This window comes from Silurus meridionalis, chromosome 5 (genome assembly GCF_014805685.1).
Source record: "Silurus meridionalis isolate SWU-2019-XX chromosome 5, ASM1480568v1, whole genome shotgun sequence".
Taxonomy (NCBI): domain Eukaryota; kingdom Metazoa; phylum Chordata; class Actinopteri; order Siluriformes; family Siluridae; genus Silurus; species Silurus meridionalis.
This window is the reverse complement of record NC_060888.1, coordinates 4,488,162-4,514,475: the sequence shown is the minus strand read 5'-3', so window position 1 is coordinate 4,514,475 and position 26,314 is coordinate 4,488,162. Positions and strand designations below refer to the sequence as shown.

At 37.2% G+C, this 26,314-nt stretch overlaps 1 protein-coding gene across 4 annotated transcripts in view; it reads right to left on the bottom strand.

Annotated features, from left to right (window-relative positions):
- The window catches only part of ldb2a (LIM domain binding 2a), an 81,262-nt gene that overhangs the window by 43,231 nt on the left and 11,717 nt on the right, over positions 1-26,314 (bottom strand). For all 4 annotated transcript variants that reach the window (XM_046849273.1, XM_046849275.1, XM_046849274.1 and 1 more), the window contains exon 2: positions 15,963-16,065. In XM_046849273.1, the coding sequence (XP_046705229.1) occupies positions 15,963-16,065 (103 nt within the window). The remainder of the gene's footprint in view (positions 1-15,962; positions 16,066-26,314) is intronic.

Genomic DNA, 26,314 nt, shown 5'->3' with positions numbered 1-26,314 from the left:
CCCTTGCCCTATCTCTATCTCTCTCTTTCTGTTTTTTCCTCACACACACACACACACACACACACACACACACACACACACACACACACACAGAAATTCACACACAGAAATTCACACACAAACAAACACTAGATTGTGGAATTCAGGACTCGGGCTATGAAATATTCATCAGTCATAAAATTTTAATTCAATCGCTCTTACTTTCTTTCCCTCCACTCCTCCACTCTCACTCTCACTTTCTCTCTCTCTCTCTCTCTCTCTCTCTCTCTCTCTCTCTCCTCTCTCTTTTCTCCCTGTGTCTTTCGCAAACTTTTTGTCAAAGCACACAGCTCTGTGAAGTCAAACTACCCGGCACGAAGTGAAAATAATTGATAGGAGCGACTGGATGAAATGGCGGAGTGCGTGAGCGTTCGTGAAAGTTCTGCATACGGAATTCGTATCAGAAATCTGACAGTAAACATATGGATAATAGAAGAAAAAATAAATAAACAACATCAACAACAAACAATGACATATAGGCAATAAAGTGATGGAGAATTCTTTCGCTTTTTGCTTCGTGTCAACCTTTTTTTCTGTGCTGTTGTTGAAGGAAAAGTTTGCTAAGAGTGTTTAGGTGTGTGTGTGTGTGTGTGTGTGTGTGTGTGTGTGTGCGCACATGTGTGTGTGTGTGTGTGTCTACGTGCATGTGTGTAGTATAAGGGTGTGAATATATGTGTGTAGTATTTTATAAATCATAATGAATACACACAAACACGTGCACACACATGACAGCGATAAAACACGCTTCCTTGAACATTTCCTTATTTGTATTTAGAATCATTTATATTTATGACATTTGGCTGAAATCCTTATACAGAGAGACTTACAGTTATCTCACTTTTACAGCTGATCAATTAAGGGGTTAAGGGCCTTAAGGGCCTTGCTCAAGGGCCCAGAGGTGGCAACTTGGTAGTGTTGGGATTTTAACTCATTGCCTTCCGATCAAAAGTCCAACATCTTATTTACTGAGCTACCACTGAGCTAATCAGAACTCTTTAGCTTTTATTAGCTTTTATATACAAACAACCCAATGCAAAATATTTTTGCACCCGAAATCCCTTTGTTTTGTTTCATAAAAGCCAAAGGGAAAAGAGACAAATTTTCAATCATTTTAATTTCATTGATTTAGATTTTTAAAACATTTGGACCAGCAATCGAAACTAGTACAAACATATACGTATTATACAATCTGTGTGAAATTTCTGTGTGAAAGATACAAAAAGAGAGAATGATAAATAGTGAGAGAGACAGAAATGGAGATACAGACAAATATATTCAGAGAAATGCAGGAGAGAAAGAGAGAAAGAGAGAGAGAAAGGATTGAGAGGAAAGTGGTTAGTGTGATAGATTATTCTCTCTCTCTCTCTCTCTCTCTCTCTCTCTCTTTTCCTTTCTCACTCTCTCCCCAATGTTAATCCCTAAAGACAAGCCAAGAAAGAGAGAGACTGAGCCGAGCGTCACTGACACGAAGCCACCTCTCACACGCCTCGCTTCACACCACCGCCTCTCACACACACACACACACACACACACACACACACACACACACACGCCTGTGTGTGTATGTGTGAAGTTGTGTATGCACTAATAGGTTATATGATTTGCTTTGTGAGTTTTCGTCAGCCTGTTTGACTGTGACGCCTCGTTTTTGTGTGCGTGTGTGTGTGTGTGTATATATATATATATATATATATATATATATATATATATATATATATATAAATTCATATTATATATATTCATACATATGTATATATACATATGTATGTGTGCGTGTACATATGTGTGTGTATATAAAATTAAGTGTATGTATATATATATATATATATATATATATATATATATATATATATATATATATATATATATATATATATATATATATACACATTCACACGTGTGTTTCCCATGGGTTCACCTCCCCCTTCACCCCATCCATAATTCAGAAGACGCCTCTCTCTCCCTTCTCTCCCCCCCGATGCCCTGTGGGGTAAAGCGCACAAGAGCACACACAAATGCCATCAGTGTGTCCAACCTACGACAAAACGGCTGTCTGCTGTCTCCATTCCATCAGCGAGTCACACGCCAGCACATACAGAGTTCCTTGCAAATCATGGTGACCATTATCAACTTATTCACTTAATGAGAAGATTCTCACGGTGGTGAGCTGATATTAAACATATCGACAATCAACAGATTGAGAGTTTCAGCTATAATCTGCATACCGAGCATCGGAATAGTGTCCAAATGGCTAATTTAAGTGTTTCAGAAACTGCTGATCACCTATGACTTTCTCAATAATGTATTTTGTTTAAAATGTTGCAAAAAAAACCCAAAAAATCAGATGTGAATAGGGGTGTAAGAAAATATCGATACATGTGAGTATCGCGATATTGTGTTTGGTGATACTGTAACAATTCTCAAAAACGATTGAATTTATTTTAATTCATACAAGGTTCATGCCTGGTTGTTTCGTTTTGAGTTTATCCTGACAGCTAGATAGATAGCAGTCTTCTTATCTCTGAACTGTGAAACAGTGAAAGCACTAGTATAAGGGCGATCGTTCATATCCACCTGTTTCCTTGGGGGCGCTGCTAAACGATTAAGGGTATATATTTTGCCAGGAGTAGTACCAGCGTTGACTGCCTTGCAGGGACGGCAATATGTTTTGTTTATGTGCGGTTGTTTTTCAGGCAGAAAATATGTTAAAATGTAAAAAGCTCAGGAACAACATGTGCTGTTTGTGGTTGCACTCATAACCAGACAAAGCTTAATTTGTGTCTTAAAGAACTGAGCTACATATACAAACCTACAAAAAAAAGGTTAGAGCAGACAGAACCAGTGAGAGTGCAGGAGATGCCTGTCTTTCCTTGCCTGACTGCATTCTCTATCTTTATAGAAGAACTAATGCGATGCTCTCCATGTTTTTTGCTAAGTTTTGCAAAAGATGGTGTGTTATAAATCGCCTTGCTTACGGTATTCCAATGTTTTGCAACATATTGTATCGCAACCCCGTGCTACGTATCGTATCGCCAGATTCCTGCCGATAGACAGCACTAGATGTGAAGTGATAATCTCAAGAGACCGGTTCAGTGGACAGACTGGTCGAAGGAAAACTACGATACCTCAAATATACCACTACCCTTTACAAATGTGGTGAGCAGAAAAGCATCACATGACACATTAAAATCTGAAGCAGATGAAATAGCAAGCAGTTTATTGCTCATTCCGTCATTGTCAGCTATTTAAACACACACACACACACACACACACACACACACACACACACACACACACACACACACCTTCGTAACACTCAGTGTGATGTGATCAGCTCATGTTTGGAACATTAACTCTGTGTGTGTGTGTGTGTGTGTGTGTGTGTGTGTGTGTGTGTGTGTGTGTTGTGTGTGCGTTTGTGACGCGGAGAGCTTCGATTTCCTGCTGTCACGCTAGTGTACGCACACTAAAATCAGCCGCACCTCACCACGGGATGCTGCCTGATGTTTATTGATATGGCCTCATTCTAGTGAAGTCTCACACACTCAGGTAATTCCTCCCTTTGTGCTGCGATCAATTCAGTCCCCACTCGGTGCAACTCCTTTATTCCTCATGAGTGAATTAGGGGCGAAGAGAGAACGGTTCCCGCTGGGTCAGTTTAGATAACCTCTTACTCACAAACACACACACACACACGCACACACACACACAAGCGTGCGTGAGTGTGCACAAACAAACAGTCATGCAGACACCTAATGCAAGAGGATAGCACCAAACCACAAACAGAGAGAGAGAGAGAGAGAGAGAGACAGAAAGAAAGAAAGAAAGAAAGAAAGAAAGAAAGAAAGAAAGAAAGAAAGAAAGAAGATTTAAAAGGGAAGTAAATTACAGTCATGAAGAAAAAAAATAGAACATTAGGAGAGCATGATGGAGAGGAAAACAGGAAAAACAAACATTAGAGAGCGAGAGAGTGTGAGAGAGAGGGAGAGAGAGGGGGGCGGGGGCAGAGGATATGGCCATGGTGAGCAGAGGATGAGAAAAAAACCAACAAGAAATATTGAAAAGATACAGACTAGTGTGAGAGACAGAGAAAGGTAGAGACAGAGAAACAGAGAAAGAGAGAGAGAAAGAAAGAGACAGGAAACAGTGAATGATTTGCACACCAGCAGGTTTACAACAGAATGGCTGAAAAAGTACCGAACCCAAATGTTTTAATGGCCCAGTGAAAGTCCAGAACTCAACCCGACTGAAATGCTGTAGCAGGACCTTAAGAGAGCTGTGCATCAACAAATGGCAGCAAACCTCAAAAAACTGAAGCGACACTGGAAACAAGAATGAGCCAAAATTATATACATACATATACATACACACAGTTATGGCCAGAAATATCGGCACCCTTGCAATTCTGTCAGAAAAAGCAATCCTTCTCTCAGAAAATTGTTGCAGTTGCAAATGTTTTGGTACTTGCATATTTATATTTTTTGTTTGCATTGGAACAACACACAAAAAAAAAGAGAAATTCTGATACAATTCCACACAGAACCCAAAAAAATGCACTGGACAAAATTATTGGCACCCTCAACTTAATATTTGGAAACACCACCTCTGGAAAAAATAACTGAAATCAATCGCTTCCCGTAACCATGAATGAGTTTCTTACACCTCACTACTGGAATATAGGACCACTCTTTTTTTGCAATCTGCTCCAGGTCACTGAGATTTGAAGGATGACTGGATGAACTGCTGTTTTGAGATCTCTCTACAGGTGTTCTATGGGACTCAGATCTGGACTCAGAAGTCTCCAGCGCTTTGTTTGTAACCATTTCTGAGTGCTTTTTGAAGTTTGCTTCTGGTCATTTTCTTTCTGGAAGAACCATGACCTCTGGTGACACTGACCACTACGTTGCACTCCAAAATTCTTTGGTAATCAACAGATTTCATGATACTCTTCACACAGTCAAGGCATCCAGTGCCTGGAGCAATAAAGCAACCCCAAACCATCTATGAACCTCCACCATGTTTGACTGTAGGGGCTGTTCTTTTCTTTGAAGGCCTCATTTCTTTTTTCTGTAAACAGTGCCATGATGTCCTTTACCAAAAAGCTCTACTTTTGTCTCATCTGTCCATAGAACTTCTCTTAAAAGGATTGTGGTTTTGTCACATAGGTTTTGCCATTCCCATCTTGCTTTTTATGCCTTTGTGTCAGCAGTGGTGTCTTCCTGGGTCTCCTACTATAGCGTCCCTTTTTTATTCAGATGGTGACGGATAGGGCGAGCCATTCGAACAATCCTTTATTGCAATTTTTCATTAATTTAGCTTTTCCGTCCACGTCCAGGGAGGTTGATATCTTGAAGATATTGCACACACTGGACACAGGAACATTAAGATCTCTGGAGACGGACTTGAAGCCTTGAGATTGTCCATGTTTTTCCCACAATATTTTCTTTTAAATCCACACACATCTCAACACTTCTTTCTTTTCTCCATCCTCAGTGTGACACACAACACGAAGATTGAGTCAACTTTTCTCCATTTTAACTGGTTGCAAGTAAGATTACTATGTTGCCCACACCTGTTACTTGCCACAGGTGTGTCTAAATACAAATTACAGGATCATCACATGCTTGAAAAGCAAATATTTCTGACAATTTTGACAAGGTGCCGATAATTGTGTGCAGTCTATTTTTGAGTTCTGTGTGAAAGCTTTTCTTCTCTTTTTTTTGTGTGTTATTGTAGTGCAAACAAAAACAATAAGTACATGATCATCAAAACATTTGCAATTGGAACAATTTTCTGAGAAAAGTGTTGCATTTTCTGACAGAATTGCAAGGGTGCTGATATTTTTGGCCATGACTGCATACGGAGGAACAGATTGAAGCGGAAAGAAAGACAGGCAGAGAGAGTGGTGTGCAGATGGATAACCAGACTAAAAAGCAGAAAGAAAGAGAGAAAGAGCATGCTCTCAAATCTTAAGGTAATCATTCAATCAAATAACTGATCCTCATCTCCAAACAAAAAAAAAAAAAAAAGAGAGAGCAAAATGGAATAAACGGATAAAGTACAGACTCAGTAATCACACAGAAACCTGCTGCTGTGCTGGAAGCAAAGAGCTAAATTATCTAACTAATGGCCCAAATATCCTTCAATGAAAAATATCAGGAAAAGGTGTAAAAATGTGAAAATATGAATCCCAAAAGGAGAAGAGAAATCATTTTTCGGTGTCATGTTAGCCTTAAACCTTATTTATTGCTCTATTGTTCCCGGCGATCATAAGTTTGATTAATAATGATGATTCAATCAGACATGTCTGAGAGTCAGGAGAACAAAAATAGCGCTTTTGTCTGGGTGAGAGGGAAGCCATTACTTTCTTTAATGTGAATCATAGAGATATAAACCAATCGCTGACGTCTGTGAGTTTGCGTATGTGGAAGACGGAAGACAGCACTCTCAATCTCGTAGTGTGTTTCGCTTCTCAATTAACTTCATCCGATTGGTAGCTGTGTATCAGAGGGTAAAAATTTGTAAATGACCAAATGGGTGCGGAAAAATGGAAAAACTATATGGGAAGACGGATGCTGTAGTATTAAACTAGGTGACAGAAAACCTGTTCCAGCATGACAATGCGCCTGTGCACAAAGCCAGCTTCATGAAGATATGTTTTTTATGGGTTGGAGTGAAAAATTAAATGCTATAGAGCTTTGACCTCAACCCTACTGAACACCTTAGATGAGCAGAAATTTCTACAAGGACCCTCCAAAATCTAGTGGAACATCTGGAGGTTTTGTAACAGCAAATTATGTGTATTATTAAACACTTATGTGTGAAATGTGATGCTCAAAAACCACATACCGTACCTGTGACCAGGTGTCCGCAAACTTTTGGCAATATACTGTATGTTGCGCCAGGACATATCATGTTCAAATAAATGACTAACTACCTGCCTGGTGATAGAGAATGAGAAAACAAAGGAGGATAAAGAGAAAATAGGAAAGGTTAGTAGTATAGAAAGAGAAAGAATTGGATTGGAAGAATGAGAGAGAGAGAGAAAAAAAATATGAGAGAAAAGAAAACAGAAAAACACAGAAAAAGACAGACATGGATTATTAAAGGTTGGGAAAGAGAGAGAGCAGGATAAGAGAGAGATGGAGAGAGGCAGGAGAAAAGGGTCATTAGAGACAGGGAGGAAGTGATCATTAGAGGGTAAGAGAGAGAACCACAGAGACTGAGTGAGTGAGAGAGGAGAGAGTGAGATAAAAGGGGTGAGGAATAAGAGACAGAGGGAGTGCATACACAGAGACAGAGGACAAACAGGTGAGTATGACACAGTGAGAAAGAGAAAAAAGACAGGTGGAAAGGACATGGTGCAAGGGATGAAAGACATACGGTGAGGAAAAGAAAAAAACAGAAGGAGAGACAGATGAAAAGGATTCTTGGTCAAGGAAGAGAGACAGATTAAGGGGACATTGGGTCAGAAAAAATAAAAATAAGGGCGACACAGTGTCGGAGAATAGTGAAAGGAAGATTACACTAGGTCAAGGAGGAGACAGATGAAGACATCCATATCAAGTTTTAATATTAGCAAAATGCATGTACATGCACACACACACACACACACACACACACACACTGCATGATTTGTTGATTTGTCAACAAAGCTAATTCCATACATGCTTCGGCCTAGTGTAGAGAGGCGTGTCCATAATTAATTATGCACGAGGTGGGCATGGCTGTGGTTTATTATGCACAGGATGGGCGTGTCCTGCATCTATTATTAATAAGATGGCTGCATGGAGCATGTTGACTTTCTGGATGCTTCTTGGCACACTGGCCTTCATTGCCCATCATTTTTTAATGACTCCATATTTACCACCCGTACACACACACACACACACACACACACACACACACACACACACACACACACAATTTATTTTGTAATTTTTTTTTTGTATATCCTACATTACATTCCAATGTATCTTAATAATAAATATTAGAGTCCAATCACAAGTTCTATAGGAATCCGAGGCTTTCTTTCTCTATCTCTCTCACACACACACACACACACACACACACACACACACACACACACACACTGTTCGACACCCAGGGTTTTGAGAGATGAGGGAAAGTAAGATTGGAAGGAGAAAAAAAGAAGAATATGAGAAAAGCAGGAAACACAGAAACAGGTCCATTTTATCATCCATTCCCACAGCTGTTCTTTCTTCCTGTTGTCTCCCTCCAGCCCTATACACACACACGCACACACACACACACACACACACACACACACACACACACACACACACACACACACACAATATGGTTTTGTATTGAGACTGGTCCTGTCACTCATGTGAGAGCAGAGCAGGATTGCAGCTGAGACGGAACTCCTCGCCCTGTCAATCATCTCTCTATCACTTTCTGTCACTGTCAATACACTTACACAAACCCCAAAACCTGCTACATAAACAAGGCGTGAACATTTCACAGTAATATGTGGTATATATATATATATATATTAAGGATGTTAAGATTAATCAATTTGCATCGGTGCAATAAAAGTTACCGAATGTGATGCATCGATTTAAAAAAGTGTGCCACAGATACAGGTTGCCATTTGTATCACGATGCATCGTTTTTAACATATGTGCACCGGTAAAAAATTATTTATATATATATATATATATATAATTATTTGTAGATGCACCATACAGATTAACATGGCAGAGGTAGAGCTGTAACTTCCTGGAGACACAACAGGAAATTAACATCTGGTTTTATTTGATCTTTTTTCTTCTTTTTTTTTTACCTTTTTTTGCACTACGCCTGTTTTTGAAAGCGCCATGTGTTACGAATCAGAAGGCAGTTAAGTGAATTAATGATTTGCCGTTTGTCTGAACCAAAGAAATAAAAGAATCTGTACCATATTGAATTGCATGGCATCATATATTTTTTCACTGCATCGAATATGTACATTGAATAATTTCTCTTAAAGGGCAAAATGCATACAGTATATCAACATTTAGGAATTTTCTCCAGAATGTTCTTGCTACTTGCTAGAAACTCTTCCATGACCCGGTCTAGTGGTTGAAGACTTCTGATCTGAAGTCATTCTAATTCAAAAACTGTTACTAATGAATACACCATTAATGACCTTGCTTTAACCTTGTCTTAGTTTGTGTTTTTCATAAATCTGGTTGACAAACATCAATGCTAATAGCAGAACGGTGTAATTAACACATCAAGTACATGCAGGTCATGGAGTTTTCCTCTATTCTTTTTTTTTTCAATCACTCGACAACACGAAAAAGAACTTATTTACTCGTTCCTATGACGATGCAAATTCAAACAATACAACTTCCTGTTCAACAAATACTTCATGTTGGGGCATACATGTTGTTTGCAATAAATTTTGTATACAATATATATATATATATATATATATATATATATATATATATATATATATATATATATATATATATATATATATATATATATATTTTTTTATAATATAATAGTCTGAAAAAAAGGAAAGAAGCTTTTAAAGATGAGATGGTTAATGGATTCACAGTAGTGATGGGTCATGAGCGATTCGTTCATTTTGAACGAGTCTTTAATGTGACTCAGAAGTCTCAAAAGATGATTCTTTTATTTTCTACTGGATGCGCATGAGCAAAGCATCGCAGGATCTCTGTAAGTTATGTACAGAAAACAGTACTGAGTAGTTTTCCTCTCCACTTTTATAGTCCAAGTCGTTCGTTCTTCTATCACGTGACTCCTATTGATGCTATGCAGTGCATTACACAGGAAACACAATTGAGTAGTTTATCTCATGAATCCTCTGGTCCGAGACATTAGTTCTTTCATCAGGTGACTCCCATAGACCCTGCACAATTTTTTTTTATATTTACAGTATTAGAACTGTAGTCCAAGATCGTTTATGTAGACGTGTTGGGGGATCTGTTTATAAAAAATGTACCGTTTTTATTTTATATGAAGGAACGAAATGAACTAAACAACTGAAAAAATATTAGTTCATTTTGATGAACAAGATTGAAAGAATCAAGTCACTGAAATGATCTGATCTTTCCATCACTAATTCACAAGCTGAAGCAACATGGATACAAAGTGTAGTGTTTTAAGAGGAAGCACAAAAAAATGACACCTGAGGTGAATTTTCAGAAAGTGCGCGTTTAAAACGTCTTGCGTCGGCGCTAAGTATGTTTGCGATTGTAAAATCTATTCGACACATATAGCATCCAAACTCGTCCCGGTTGTACCGAGTGGCAGAGACGCATTAAAACTGGTATATATCGATTCTGATCTGCTGCTCCTGTAAGCTAACGGTTAGCGGATTAGCGAAGATATTTATTTCCTGTAGTCTCCACCGTTAGTCTTTTATCTGCTGGAGGTTGAACGCGAGACTGTTGCAGTGGCGTTACATCATGCGAGAAAACTTCCATCCCATCATCCCCCAAACAAGGTGAAGATACGATTTAAACCCCTCCAACGGTAATGAGCTCGTATCAAGGGCAAACACGCTGCAGGGGGAATTCGCGTTCTTGCCCAAGACTCAGCATGTTGCACTGTAACACTGACTCTGACTTACAGAGATATAAGCCTATATGTGTGTCATATACAGATTAATTCAATTGCCTGCAATTATGAATGACGTCTTGAGTGTGGAGGAAGAGAAAATGACCACTGATGGGGAGAGAAAGGAAGTATGGGTAGCAAAGGAGGACACAAATTGGTGGGGAGGGGGGATGGGCAGCTCTGAGAGAAATGGCCAGAGGGGAGGAGACAAAATAAGGTAGGGGTAGGAAAAGAAAACAGAGTGATTGGAGAGAGAGAGAGAGAGAGAGAGAGAGAGAGAGAGAGAGAGAGAGAGAGAGAGAGGCAGAGAGAAAGTAATTTCCATCCACATTGTGAAAAGATTTTTTTTTTCATTGAAAGGACTCTTTACTAAGATACTAATTTTGGAAACACAAAATAAAAAAGTTCACAAAAATGAAACAAGATGTGCTAGCAAGCATTAGAATCATTTTATTTATTTATTTTTTATTCAAAATAGCTACTTGTGTGTTACATGATTGTAATGCACAATAAACAGATTAAGAACCACTCTGTGTGTCTGTACAAGCAGTTGGTGTTAATTCCTAGTGCCGTTTTTTTTTTTCCATATTTTTTTCACTAATCGGTCAAATTCATCAATTCATCTTGTGCTACGGCCCATTTATTAAAATTTCCCTATAACCATAACAGTTAAACGACAAACACGAATCTTCCGGTTAGCTTAGCAAGGTCATTAGGAAATGTTTATAAAAGTGGTCTCTCTGTTTGCAACTGTACCTCTGTGCTACTCTCATTTCGATTGTCTACAAATCATTCATTTTCTTAAAGCGAATGCATTTTTGAATGGTTTGACCGTCCCAGCCAATCAGTAACAAGTATTCATACTGGCAAATGGTATAACAGTTAATAACATTCTGTACATAAGATAGCCTTCTCTTCTTCTAGGAAATCAAAATAAATAATCGATTTGATTATTAACGGATTTGTTATTATATTTATAATTATCATATATAATTATATATATATATATTTATATAATAATTAAAAAAAAATCCTAATAATTAATTATACATTTTTCAAACATGTTTAATTTATATAAATATTTTCTTGTAATCTGAATCAGTCTCTGGCAAAATAACTTACTTCGGGATTAATTAAGTTCTATCTTGTCTTGTCTTGTCTTATCTTATCTTATCTTCTCATTATGAACACACAATTTATCAGCTTTGCATTGTGATCTGCTGCTTGAAAATAGAAAAAATGTATGTAAATTTATTATGTAGATAGTTAATTAGATAGATAGCAATAATACCTTATTGAGGTATTGCTGAGTGAAGTGACAAACAAATGAAACTAAAATCCTCCATTTTCGTTGCTAGTATACGTCAGTGGCAGACTGAATAACAAACAAAGGACCAAACGTGATTGATGTGTTTGAGGGCACAGTAGTTTACAGCTCCTATAATATAAAGTAAATATAATTAAATAAGTGAATGTAAGTGTAAGATATAACTAAATATGTAAATGAATCAAATGATATTATAGAGTGACAACTATGATGTTTCATTCCTTAATATATATTAATAAAAATCTAATGTCTATAGGTTTAATACATATATCTATATATACACATCGCTCTGCATTTAAATATTTATTCTTTGGTAACAGTGCACCCACAAGCTATTTATACCTTAAATATAATATAATGAATTAAAAAAATACTATTAGAAAATGTTCAGACTGTTTTTTATTAAGGGTTACTGATGGCTTACATTTCCTTGACAATGAAACATGAATTTATATATTCGCAAAATAGCAGACTGCTGTCTGTAATGTCATACACACACACACACACACACACACACACACACACACACACACACACACAGAGAGAAATAGAAACGGAAATAGAAGAGGTTAAATGAGAGAGTGAGAGAGAGAGAAAGCATGCCAGGAAAGATGAGTCATAGCTCAACTGAGATGTGGTCCAGCTTTCGGCCCAAACCTCGTTTCCCATCATGCACCACATCCACATCCATATATCACAAACCTGCAGCGGATGAGAGAAATTCATCTCCATCTACCCAGTTCCTATATCGAGGGTCCTATAGATTCTTTCCTTTTTTTCCCTCCTCGAAAAAACTTTTTGGGAAAATGTTTTTGAAGTGATTTTCGATTAAAGGTGTAGCTTCTTTCAAAAAAAAAACAGAATGAGTCAATAAAATGCAAATAAATGAGTAAAGCTGAAAGTAGCACTTTGATTCATTCACGCTGTTACTGAAGCCTACAGCTCAGAGAGAGAAAAAAATAAGTGTGAGTGTGTTTTAATGAGCAGCGAGTGCACGAGTCCCTGCTTGTGCTTTGTGACGCATGCCTTAGTCTTTGATGGGTTTCATTCCCTTTAACACACAATAAGCTTTTTAAAGTCTCGAAACGGAAACAAGACCACTGTGTGTGTGTGTGTGTGTGTGTGTGTGTGTGTGCGTGTGGGCTATTCATATCGAGGGCTAATTAATGTAAATTATTATACTCTGCAAAATTATATATATAAGGTGTGACTGCATTTCTGACAAATATATTAAAAAATATTAAATATATTATATATATATAAAAAATTTTAATCCAGATGATCACACATTGTTTCAAACATCTAATACACACTATGTAGTAATCATTCTATTTTTATGCACAGTTTTTCTCAACTCCTTTATAACACACTGAGAGGAAAGCGCTCTCCCCCCTCTGCCACATACATAGACTTTTCAAAGAAACTCCAGTGGCAGACTAATTACAAACAATTGACCAAAACCGGTTAATGATTTTAAATGAGGCCACATTAGAAAAGTATATATATATAATTTATTTCACTTTGCTCTAGTATGAGAGTAATATATTACATGTGTACAGATAGTTACGATGGTTCGACTTTTCGATCTTACGATGATTGTAGCGATAGGACAAAATTGTACAAATAATTGAAGTTTTGTGCGGCAGGCAAACAGAGCGGCGTATATTTGGTACAATATGTTGGGAGGCTGCCAGTATCTAAGCATCTCCTGCCTTGTGAGATTCCTTACACTTGCCAACGTTCAAAAAAGTTTGGATGTCTCGATATTATAATAACATTTTGTGTATTGCAAAGCACAATTTTCACAAATTTTCTCTCTCCTTATTACTGGCGCACTGATTAGTCTCATTAGCCAAAGCTGTGCTTCGTCTGGCTCCGCCCTCCACTCGTGATCATCTACACACCGATAGCTACATATATATATATATGCAGTAAAGTTTATACATTACGGGAGTGAAAATTGCTCTGTTTGACTAAATTATGTACTGTCACATTATATTATTAACAAATTACAGTTCTCTACCCCATACTGAACAATTCTTTAAGACTCCTGGGTAGGCTAGGCCATGTCTTGACTTTTTGATATTTTCATTTAGTCATCGGAACGCATCTCTATCGTAAGTCAGGGACTACATGTTCTGTATATATGGACACAAAGATTTTATTGCATTTTTGACCAAAAAATACATTCAAATGATAACAGTTGCTTTAAAATGCAGATGATCACAAATTGTCTTAAATGTCTTAATCATACTATGTTCTCATAATACACTGGGCTGTCTGCCCTCTTCCACATACATGAACATCAGAGGCCTATCATTGTGATTGACAGGTGAAAGAGAATAATATTAAAGGAGCATGGACAATTTTTTAAACCCAACTATATCTACCGTAGCTTTCGGAGATTGGAGAATTAACCACTCAATAATGAGTGTTTTTTTTTAACATTTTGGTAATAAACATATACCCATTTTTCAGAAACATCTAAAAAGAAAATCGACCTTCATAGCCGACACAGTAAACTATAGATGTGCATCCACGTATTTGAAGCAAACCACAGTAGATTGCCAATACCCAGTTCATCCTAAACATCTGTCTCTTAAAGCAAAGCTGAAGAAAGAAAACAGTTGCTTAACTGCACTTTAAACTTGCGTAATAAACATGGAGTGTATTGCTGAATAAAGCAGCAGCACAAAGAATGGAGGGGGGGGAAGGGAAGGGGCTGGAGGCGGCAAACCAATCAGGGTTTGAGTCGCTTTCTCCTTTCAACAAGCAAACCGTTCTGCACGAATAAGCAAAGGCCCAGGACTCGGCGAGGACAGACAGCACTGCTCAAATCATCAGAGAGAGAGAGAGAGAGAGAGAGAGAGAGAGAGAGAGAGAGAGAGAGAGAGAGCGAGAGAGAGAGAGACAGAGACAGAGACAGAGAAACAGAAAATAAGCCCTGCATTTGGGATAAAACCACAAAAAGATCCACTGAGGTGCCACAGAGCTTTGGGACAAACAATGCATTTATTCATAGTTTACTCATCCGGCTTATCAACACCGAAGCCTGACATGTGGATCGGGAGCTACTCGGACCATTAGGAATATACATGGTGGTCCAAACACTCACGTCCATAACCAAGAACCCAAAATACACTTTATGGACACAAGTATTGGACACCAGACTTTTCCATTTATATGTCTTTCTTCATAAATTGTTACAAGGGTTTACAAAAAAAAAAAATAAAATGCTTATCCTGTAATGACATGATTTCTACAAATATTTTATCAGTAAAACTAGATCCCTTTCATGTAGTTACAAGAGTACTGCTGATAACAGTGTCAATTTGAATAAGATATTTAAATACAATTAAATAAATATATACACGCTTTAGTTTTAACACATTTTAGTGTGCACTAGTTAACTGTCCTGTTTGTACTTATTGTGTTGTGATGCACATCTTCGTGCTGGTAATTGCTGCACGATTTGCATAATGCAGTACAGGTTTTTTTTTTTACATTTTTTACGATTTTACGACGACGATAGCGATACGTCACAATTTTTCAATTTGCACACGGAACTCAAATGTCGCAGCGAATAAGTGGAGCGATATGTTGGGACGCTGCCAGTATGTACGCATCTCCCGCCTTGTGAATCTGTAAAAAAAACGTGTATTTTTTCTGTGTTTATGGGGTTTCAAAGCCCAGTTTTAGCCGAATTTGTTAAAAATAAAACAAATTACAGTATACTCCCCCATCACCATTCTTTAAAACTCCTGGGTAAGCTAGGACATATCTCGACTTAGAATATCTTCAAGTTCAATGTGGTCATCGAAACGCATCTCCATTCTTAATCATCTGCACAAAGCCGCCTTCAGTGTTGCATCATGGTCCTGCCTTCATACTTGGTTTCACAGTACATAAAACACGAGGTCTATTAAATTGTCTCGTAATCAAGGAATTGTGCAGCAGGTGATTAGTGTTTTTATAATCTGAACCGTTTTTCCCTTACTGTATCTCTTTGGTCCATCCTCGAGGCAGAAGGAAAGGGTCAGCGTAGCGTCCTCCTCAAAGAACTCGGTAGCGAACGCGTCCCACCACAGATTGTCGCTCTCCTGAGAGGGAAAACGCAGTTAATTAACGAAAGCTAATTACCCCGGCATGACCTACTCTTCAACAACAAACGCTTACAGAAAAGAAAGCAAATGAAAAAAAAAGAAAAAGAGCAGTCAGGCCTCAGTCAAGAGGATTTCAAATGCTTTGATAAAGCTTTTATGAATGAACTAATTAGTCCCAGTGGTGGATGAAGAGAACTACCCACATCAGTGAGATATAAGACATATAAGATACATCTGTGATATGGATTTTAAAACACATTTGTAAACGTTGTAGAAAAAATGTGGAAAAAATTTCACGTGGTTGGTGTGAATATGGTTATGGATTTCCGAGGGAAAAAACAAGCGTATGCTTTTTTTCATTCACAATTGAAAAATTATCGTCATTTTCTTCTGTATCAGTTATACGAGGTCAAAGTCTAACAGCACTGTCTGTGTGCATGAATAGACAAAATACAAACCAAAATTATAGACTATATCGACCCTTCAAATACAAACTGATCTATCAGGAAGGTCTGTCTGGAATCAACACACTAACTACTGACATATTCTAGTGCACAAGATTAGGTTTCATTTAGATCCCGTTCCCTCACTCCAGCTGTAATCATCTGGCCCATGTTCACATCAGTTCCCTAACCTGTTCTGACTGACAGGCATCTGATTCCATCTGACATTGTTTTGACGGCTCTTGCAGGCTCACAAGCACTGCCAGATGTCAACTATTAGTGCTGCTGACTTCGTGCATCATCACGCCCCGATGAAGCTGATCTATGTAAAGCTGAGATCTCTGTGACCCCGAGCTCCAGGAAACAAGACGAGTGGCTCATCTGCTGCTGATTAAAATGGAGAATCAATTCTCAAGAACATAACCGAAGAGCAACCAGACCTGAAGAACATGACAAAAAAAAAAGGGGAAAACGCTACATAGAGAATGCTGAACAAGAACATGGACTGAAGAACATGACAGCAAAAGGAGACAATCTGAAGAACATGACTAAGCAAGAATAAATGCTCAAGAGTGAACAATGGCAAAATTACTTTTGGAGAACATGACCTAAATAGAAGATGGCTGGGAAGCAGGTCTACAAACAACATGAATGAACGAAAATCAGGACATGAGAACATTGATAAAAAATCCAAGGTTTGAAAAAGATCACTGAACTGGAGCTAAAACAGATCAGACAATCTGGCTAAAAGAAAAAAATGTTCTTAGGAAAGATATCAAAACCAACAAGGTCTAAAAAACACAGTTAAACATGGTAAACCTTTTAAAATCCTACCAAGAACAAAACTGTTTAATACATGAAAGACAAGGATTTGGTCTGGTCAGAAGGACATAGTTGATCAAGAATAAACTCTGGACAGCAAAAGCAACGGTTAGAAATTAAAACTAGAACAGATTAAACAAGAACTAGGTCTGAACTACAAGGCTAAAGTAGTATAAGTCCTTGAGAAGAAATTCTGGAAAACCCTGTTTGTGTTCATAGCGAAACAAGAACTAGAGATCATGAGAAAGCCTGGAAACATGACTGAGAAATTATAAGAACTTCAGAACATAGAAGAAATACAAGGCCTCGAGATCATGAATGAGCAAGTGTTAGAAGAAGAGGACATGGCAGAAGAAGAACAAAACCTGGAGAACATGTCAAAGAAAGATACATCTCTGGAGAACATGACAGAAGAAGAAGAAGAACTTGATAGATGAAAAGTCTGATGGTCATAACTAATCAAGAATCAAGAAAAATAGAAAACCCAATGAAAGAAGAATAAGGCTTGGAGAACATGGCTGAACATGAATACATCCAGGAGAACAGTGATGAAGAAGATATGGACGGTAGGGAAATCATGACAGTCGAAGAAAAACAAGGTGTAAATAAATTGTGAACAATTAGTGGAGAACTATGACACCTCATGACATAGAGAAAAACACAAGACTTACAGGAGGTTCAAACGTGGTCAAGAAAGAGATTATAAACAAGACAAAATATTAAAATCTCAAATGTTTCACCATAATAAAGCTGCATTTCAACTACTAACACAGACACACATTTGTCTTAATATCTTTACTCTAACAAACCAATCCTGTCTGTGTGGGGACATATAGTACCCACCATGATATAAAACCATATATATACACACACACCAGAACCAGCTTTGAAGAACATGACTGATCAAGAACCAGAACATGGCCTGATCCAGAATAAGGTTGTAAAATGTTGCTGAGGAAGAACACAGCTTTTTTTATGGAGTCTGCTGAGAAATGAAGGTCACCTTTAGCACATTTTACTTACAGCACACATGCACGTATAGTATCCACTCACATATACACAAAAAGGTCACACACATGCACATCTGTCTAATGCCAACTCAGAAGACAAGCAGCTGTGTGTGTTATCTGCTAATTCCTTTATTCTGCGTGTGTGAATATTGTGTGAAAGTGTGTCATACTGATATATGACTTGAAGTGTGTGAACATATTAGAGGTTGTGGATAGTGGATATTATCGATACTGATAGCTAGGTTGGATCGCACTTGCAAATAACTGATAAACTGATAAAAAAAACCTAACAAACTCTCCATATAAAATAAAACTTTATTTTATAGTAACTTTATTACAAAAATAAAACGAATGAAAATGTGTTGAATGAAATAAATATAAATATATTAATTATTTTAATAAATTGGAAAAAAAATAAGACATGATTTTAAACTAAAACAAAAAGTAACACTTCAAATAAATAAAAACAGTTACATCCAATATGAATAAAAAGGCACTTCAAATAAACAGCACTTGGTATCAGTGATTTGCCTCTAGAGGCCACTCTCGAACTGTATCATGCAACCCGGAAAAACTATCGGTATGTATTTTTGCAGAGAGCCAATAGTTCCAGCAATCAACTATCAATGCGGATTATTTATCAAAACCTATAAATAGGTCGACCTCTGCTACATATGGTTCTATGTGTATAATTAAAGGACTAACAATGATCTTCATTTTATCATAATAATGATTCTTAAAAACATTTAATAAATACACATAAAACAGGCAAATTATTTTTTAACTGCTAATATATTTTATTACAAAAAATGTTGTAAGCCATCAGCTTATATTTTTTTATTCTAAAAATAAATCACAATATTTACGATATAGCTTAGTCTATCACAGTATCGATATAATATGATCATACTGTCTGACATCATTTGGACTGGCATATCAGATCTGATGTCATAACAAATCTCTCTGTTTAGTTCTCTATAACACTCTCTCTCTCTCTTTCATTTTCTTGGTCTATCAAGAACTGGCACAGATTCTATTCAACTCGCACTCTCTCAGTCTCTCTGCTGAATGATTTCTGAGAGTCAGTCCTTTCCAAACTCTGAAAGGAAACATCTCGCAGCCAGTCATGCAGCGCACCTTCTTCCCCAAAATTCCTCATACGTCAAACAGTCTGAAAAAAAAAGCTTTCGAATCTGTATCTTGATCCCACCGGATTGCACTGAGTTTGCAAGCTCAGCTCTTTCCGAACTTCCTCCGATCAGGCTTGACTTCCAGTCTGCCCCATTAGCCGAGGTTAATACATTTATAATATGGTTATAGTTTGATTATTAATGATGATGCTGTTCTGTGTTTGGCATGGAGCTACGAGTGCGTTTGCTTAGTGGGAAACCCGATATCGGCCGAACAGGAGTATACATTTTCAAGACTTTTCATGTCTCAGCATGGATGTCTTCATCACTTACTTGAAACATGAATTGACTTTCTTAATAGCACAATCTTCAATTTGCCCATTTAAGGAAAACCCTAAATGTAAGTGCCCCAGTCTCAGTTTCAAATAGAGCTTTTTTTAATTATATATAGTTTACTTTTTTGAACTCGAGTCTATGTTGAACCACTTGTGTGGTGACCTCAGAAATAAAAACGAGACAGTTTTGTGTCAAGATTTCTTCCCAAATTTCACTTACAGATGCCTAGCAACCTGTGCACTTAAAACCACATCTTCCTATCAAATAAACATTTTTGACCAAATAAAATTTTTACTTTGACTATCAGAAACATCCACATCAGTCTCATCACCTGCGGTAAAATCACAAACCTTAACATCGTCTCAATTGATCTTGGTGGAGAAATAATTGGAGATATAACTGGATTTGTACTGTAATTAATATCAACAATCTGCTATAATGGCTCAGGACCACGGTTAGCTTGAACAGTTTTGTATTTAAGCATCCAACACTGTACAGTACATTTCAACATGATGAAAATGTAATGAATGGTCATTCTGCGATGAGGATTGGATTCCTTTTGTGTCTGGTTCCTCTCAAGGTTTCCTCCTCATGTCATCTCAGAGTTTTTCCTTGCCACTGTTGCCACTCAGAAACAAACTTATAGGCACTGAACATATACATTAAGACTTTATAACCTCTGTATCTCTATAAAGCTGCTTTGGGATGATCTCCACTGTTAATTGTATTGAATTAAAATGAATTGAAATAATCACAGATTCCTGATTTCTCAGTTTCATCATCATCATCATCATCATCATCATAATTAATACAGAAAACATACTTTGTACAGATGACAGAGGATAAAGTGTAAAAAGGTTTGAAACGTTTGCTGCGGACATTTATCACAAAACACTGAATTGATTGCATTTCCAAACCCAAGTATCTTAAAATCTGATCATATTGCTAAAATCTAGAAAGGTTTCTGTCATGCCTGGATCATATGATCTTTACAAGCCATCCTAAGGTCAGTAAGTAGACCAAACTAAAATTTTCATGATGTTTTGAATCCAATACATTTATATTTTCTTAAGCCTGAGGTATGAAGGCTTGTTATAGACAAAATACTCAAACAAATACTGTTTTGTCTCGGTTTGTCTCTGAGCTAGCTATCACTACAAGAGTTTCATCCCACTCATTATTGTTCAGTCTCTCTAATGCACCAGGATGTGTATGAACGATATCTAAAGTTTAATGCTAGAGAAAATGCATACTGTATATTGACCTCCATGATGACTATGAGACCCTTGAGTTACATATCAGTACATGACAAACAAATGATTGTTGATAGTCATACTGTATTTCGTACAAACCTATACATTTTTCATAAAGAAAATACTGAAATAATAACATTCTTCCCAATACATTTATAATTTTTTAAGCCTGAAGTGTGAAGGTTTGTTATAAACGAAATACTTGAACAAAAGCACTATTGTCTTTGCTGTTTAAATGACCTCTGACAGGTTATACATAAAAACGGTCCCTCAAACAAGCCTCATCAGACTCTCACTCTCATCAATTTATAAGACTTCACCTCATAGGAAACACCAATAATGAAAAAGTTCACAAGATTAAACTATAGGTCACAGTTCCTTCATATGAAAATCCCACTCACACTCTTGAGTTCTTGAAAAGATTTTAGGGTTACATGACAAAAACACCCCAAAACCCCTGAGCAAAACCTCTCAGCTTTTCTTTGTATGCTTAAACCTGTAAAAAAAAAATCCCTCGTCTACCCATATACCTAACAGCGTCGTGTGAATTGCGGTGCTTTTGATGTGGCCTGACAGCTCAATATCTCTTTGGAGCTCCATTGACGTGAGCACTTGAGCTGTGCCACTTCAGCCCGGCGATGGTGTCAGCAGGTGGAAAGAATACACTCTGAGAGCTCATTGATCCCCTCAGAATAGAGATGTTTTCAATACTGGGGTCAACACACACACACACACACACACACACACACACACACAAATACGCATCCATGCATGTTGGTCCCATCAATGAAACATTTCTAATGTGAAAAGTGGGCTCTTTTACACAACACCAAACTCTGAATAATATTCATGACAGTAATTTTTTTTTCTTCAAATTTGTCTGTAATGAAATCATGTTGCGTTGCAGGGTTCAGGCTGTGGACCTGGTGGTACTGTAACATCGTGAAAACACTGTAGCCATAAAAGTGTATGGCCCTTAATGTTACACTGCACAGATAGAGAGAACAAGTTCAAATAAAATACCACTAACATTAATTACATTCCTCCATCTTGCCACTAATTACTCTGCTATACCTTAATTGCTACAGGATTTTAATGGCTTCGGACGGCACGGCCAGCACCCGGCTAAAAGCCGGGAATTAAAGGATTCCATTTATCGGAGAGATAATCGACACTGTCACAATCAATGCCCAATCTGATCAGGCGTTCGCACCAATTAACACTATTTAATGGCTCAGCAGCCTCTGGGAACAATATCAATACAGCTCCGCACGAGCGAGCGGGTGAAAGTGCCTCTGCTTAAACACACTGCAAAAACACTGCTTTGTGACTTTATAATAAATATCAAACACACACACACACATACCTCATTAAACCTCTTCCGTAATATTCATTCATGTTTAAAGCCTTTTAATTCAGAAAGGTGTAGGAGAGAATAAATTGTGGATTCTATGAAGTTAATAAGAGTTTTAAAGTATTAAAAGCATAACAACAACAAAAATTACAGCAGGTATCAGAAAAAAGTAGGAATGGTCAATGTTTTGGGATTAAATGGGAAAAATTGGACATTGTGAGGAATGATCAGCCAAAACAGTGGGGTCAGTTTATGAGGTTAATATTGATGCTTCTGCTAGAGCTGATATATGCAGTTGGTGTAAGCTGTGGCTACAGTGAAAGGAGATTTGTTGAATTGTGTTCATTGGGTTTCTTGCTTTAATAAAATTTTCGCTGTATGAGATTTTTGTCTGTAATGCAGTGCTCTGTTATACTTCATTTCTCTGTAGTATTGTTGGTTTAATAGTTGTGGCATTATAATGATAGTATTAAGAGGTGGACTGATTCAGGCAGGACACCGCTGATGGCCTACCGTAGGTGTAAAATTCACGGCGTGCCACTGGAACATCTAGAACGTCATATTGTTTGCTGTAATGTTTATGACTCGGGATGAGCAATATATGCAAATATGTGCGTGTTGACATTTTTCAAAATGCTGTAATTACTAAAAAACATTTAGATTTAACTGTTCATTAATATTAAGTATCTAGCAGCAAGATTTCGTTCATGATCTTTCAGTCAATTAACTAAAGGATGTAACGCAATGGGGTAACAATTGATTGCCTTTAACAAGTAACCTTATAGCATCTATAAATGGTCATGCCCTCACCTCTGTTTTTTCTTTTTCTTTAAGATAAAAAGACAATAAGTGTGCAGATGGTCATGTTCCCGAGAAAGAGCAACGTGTAAAGCTTTCTATCCTGAGCACTCTCTTGTGAATATTATAAATATCTACATTGGAAATTTATAAAAACTTTCCGACCAATCGGAATTGAAAATACAATGTTTATTAACCAGTTCGGCTCATTGCACAAATTGCTAATCTTCTTAATGTTCTTTAACAACGTCCATATAAATAGCCCATTTTTAGCCGGCTCTTTATCTTCATTGCTCCGTGAGCTGATGTGATGATCCGTATTAATACGAACAGCCAGAAGCTGTCCGAATGGTGTGCTACGGGTTGTTGGTTGTTGTCGTTTAAGCCTGGTGAGATGTTTGGGTTTTTTGGAGACATTAAGCAGACATATAGTAGAAGAAACTCAACAACCACCATGGCCACATGTGCAGATTTAGGGATGATAAGATTCACTAATACGCATCAGTGCATCGGCATAAAAGTTAACGATGCGATGCATCGATTAAAAAAAGTTGTCATTTGTATCGTGATGCATAGTTTTTAAATAAATTTGCATATATTAAAAATACATTTATTTATATATCATTTTTAGTAGATGGGCTATTCTTTTAATTTATAGAAAGTGAACAAAAATGTAATATGTAGATTGATTTCTCCTCGCTAAACTGTTGTAAACTCGAGCGAATTCTCTCAGTACCACTGCTGCTAAGTGAATATGACATATCACAGCACTACAGAGACCGAGGCGTGTCCTGAGAGTCACATCTTCCTGGAGACAGAACAGAAAAAAAATGTCTGGTTTTATTTAATCTTTTTTAAAAAATTTTTTTGCACTACAAAGGCCTGTTTTCGAAAAGACCATGCATTAATTGCTAATTTTGATCTGTTCTAGTTTTTAATACTTTAATCAACATAGGCATACGTTGAATATGGATGCTTTATGCAAATGTATGTTTATTATTAGTGAAATCAAACTCAATATAGAGCATGAAGACAAAATATTCTTGTAAATGTTTTTTAGTAATTATAGTGTTTTAAAGTGTAAATCACCAGAACACCACACAGTACTTTTGCTATGTTCCCACACGGTTTTAATTGCCGGATGTGTGCATCATGGTGGATTTGGTGCTTGATTTGAGACTTGGCGCTTCAGTTTAAAATGCTTAGTGTTTAAAAATAATTTTTCGGTGGATTCTTTTTTCGACAAAGAATGGTGTTGTGTTGCATGTTTTAATTTTGCCTTTTTTATCGATTTATTTATGCTTTTAAAAAAAATGGTCAAAAAGAATAGCGCTATATATATATTTGCATTTGTGTTGTGGTTTAACGATACACAAAATTCATGGTTTGTTATGTACCTCGGGTTTTTTTTTCACTCCCTCAATATGTGTAATAGATTTTCTCCTTTTACGAGAATTTCTTGAAGCTGGACATAAAATGCTAAATAATCTTTAGCAATAACAATGCTAGGCTTTTCATGCACACGCAAAACAAATCTTATTTCCAGTACGGAGTGAGTAGCCACAGTGTCACTAAATTCAGTTTCTTTTTTTTATACCTCTAGCATTGTTGTGTGTTTAAAAAAAAAAAAAAAGTGCTCAAAGTGCAATTCGGAGAATAAACAATATGCTGTCCGCCTCTTAATACGTTCCTCAGGAAACTCAGATTGTAACTATGTTCCACACGTTAAAAAAAGGTTTAAATAAAAGCCCTGAACAGAAAGATTTGTTACGAATATGTGTACGTTACACCGTATATACAATATATTTATATTCAGCCACTAGTATCCAGTATATATGAACCGTAACCTATGACTTGAGGCAATTCGTTGTTTAACAAAAAGGGCTCAGTGGAGGGTCAAAAAGGCTCCGGAGTTCAGACGTCTGAGATCTTAAAAGCATGACATTTGACATTTGTGTTATGCCCAAAGGAACCATTCAATAACCCAACCAAAAGAGATTTTCAGGTCTAAACACTCAGTCAAAATAACGACCTCTATGAGAATATTTTTACAATAATAGAAAAAAACTCTCCAAGGGTTCTGTGGAAGATAAAAAGTTCTAGCTTTCTATAGCAGTTCCACATTTTTAATAGGAGGCATAAACTATTGATAGTGCTGTAGAAAGCTGTAGAGGTGTAAACAGAAAAGTCAAATGTTGTTATTTGTTTTCTAAATAGAAACCTACAACAGACGGAATGTCCATTTGAACTATTTCTGAAAGCAGAACCGCTTTGGAAATCTTGTTCTCTTATACTCTGTTTACACACACATCAATTTATCCATGCAAGTTGTCAGTCATTGTTCTTTTAAACCACCAATACTTTAGTGGTTCCTACCTTCATCACTGCTAGCATATGTTTACTAGCATTCCATTAAATAGGAAATTAATCATATGCGTTCTACATTCTTCACTCCCATTCATCAATGAAATCCGAGCCATATTTGCATAGCAAGTAAATTGTATTGCAGGACACGCCTACAATTAGTCTGCAATACCCGCCCCCGCTCATGTTCCACTTTAGCTGTCATTCAAAATATCTCCGGTAAATTTTTTGCTGCACCTTGCTGAAAGTATGACCGCAGCTTCAACTATCTAAAGAACCCACTGTACAGATTCTAAAATGAACTTGATTCGAGCCAGAGAGAAAAATGGAAGGTCTTTAGAACTTTAAAGGTGGTATCAAAAAGTTGAGTCAAGACTAGCTCTGTTTATAAGTAGTTTCTTCATTTATCTTTACACACTATCACCTCTAAAATACTCCCTTTGCACAGCAATATAGTGCTCCCAGCGTTCCTGCCACTTATGGAATGTGTCCCTTCCTTTCAAAGTGTGTCAAGCACCTCCTGCGATTTATGCTTGATCTCTGCAGTGGTTCCAAAATGAAGACCTTTGAGCTGGATCTTCATCTTTGAAAAGAGGGCGAAGTCCGCAGGAGCCAAATCTGGAGAGTAGGGTGGTTGTGGAAGTGAGATCATGTTGTTTCTAGTAAGAAACTCGCATGTGAGGAGAGCTCGGTGACAGGGTGTGCACGTGGTCAGAACAGCAGATGTGGTAACGCG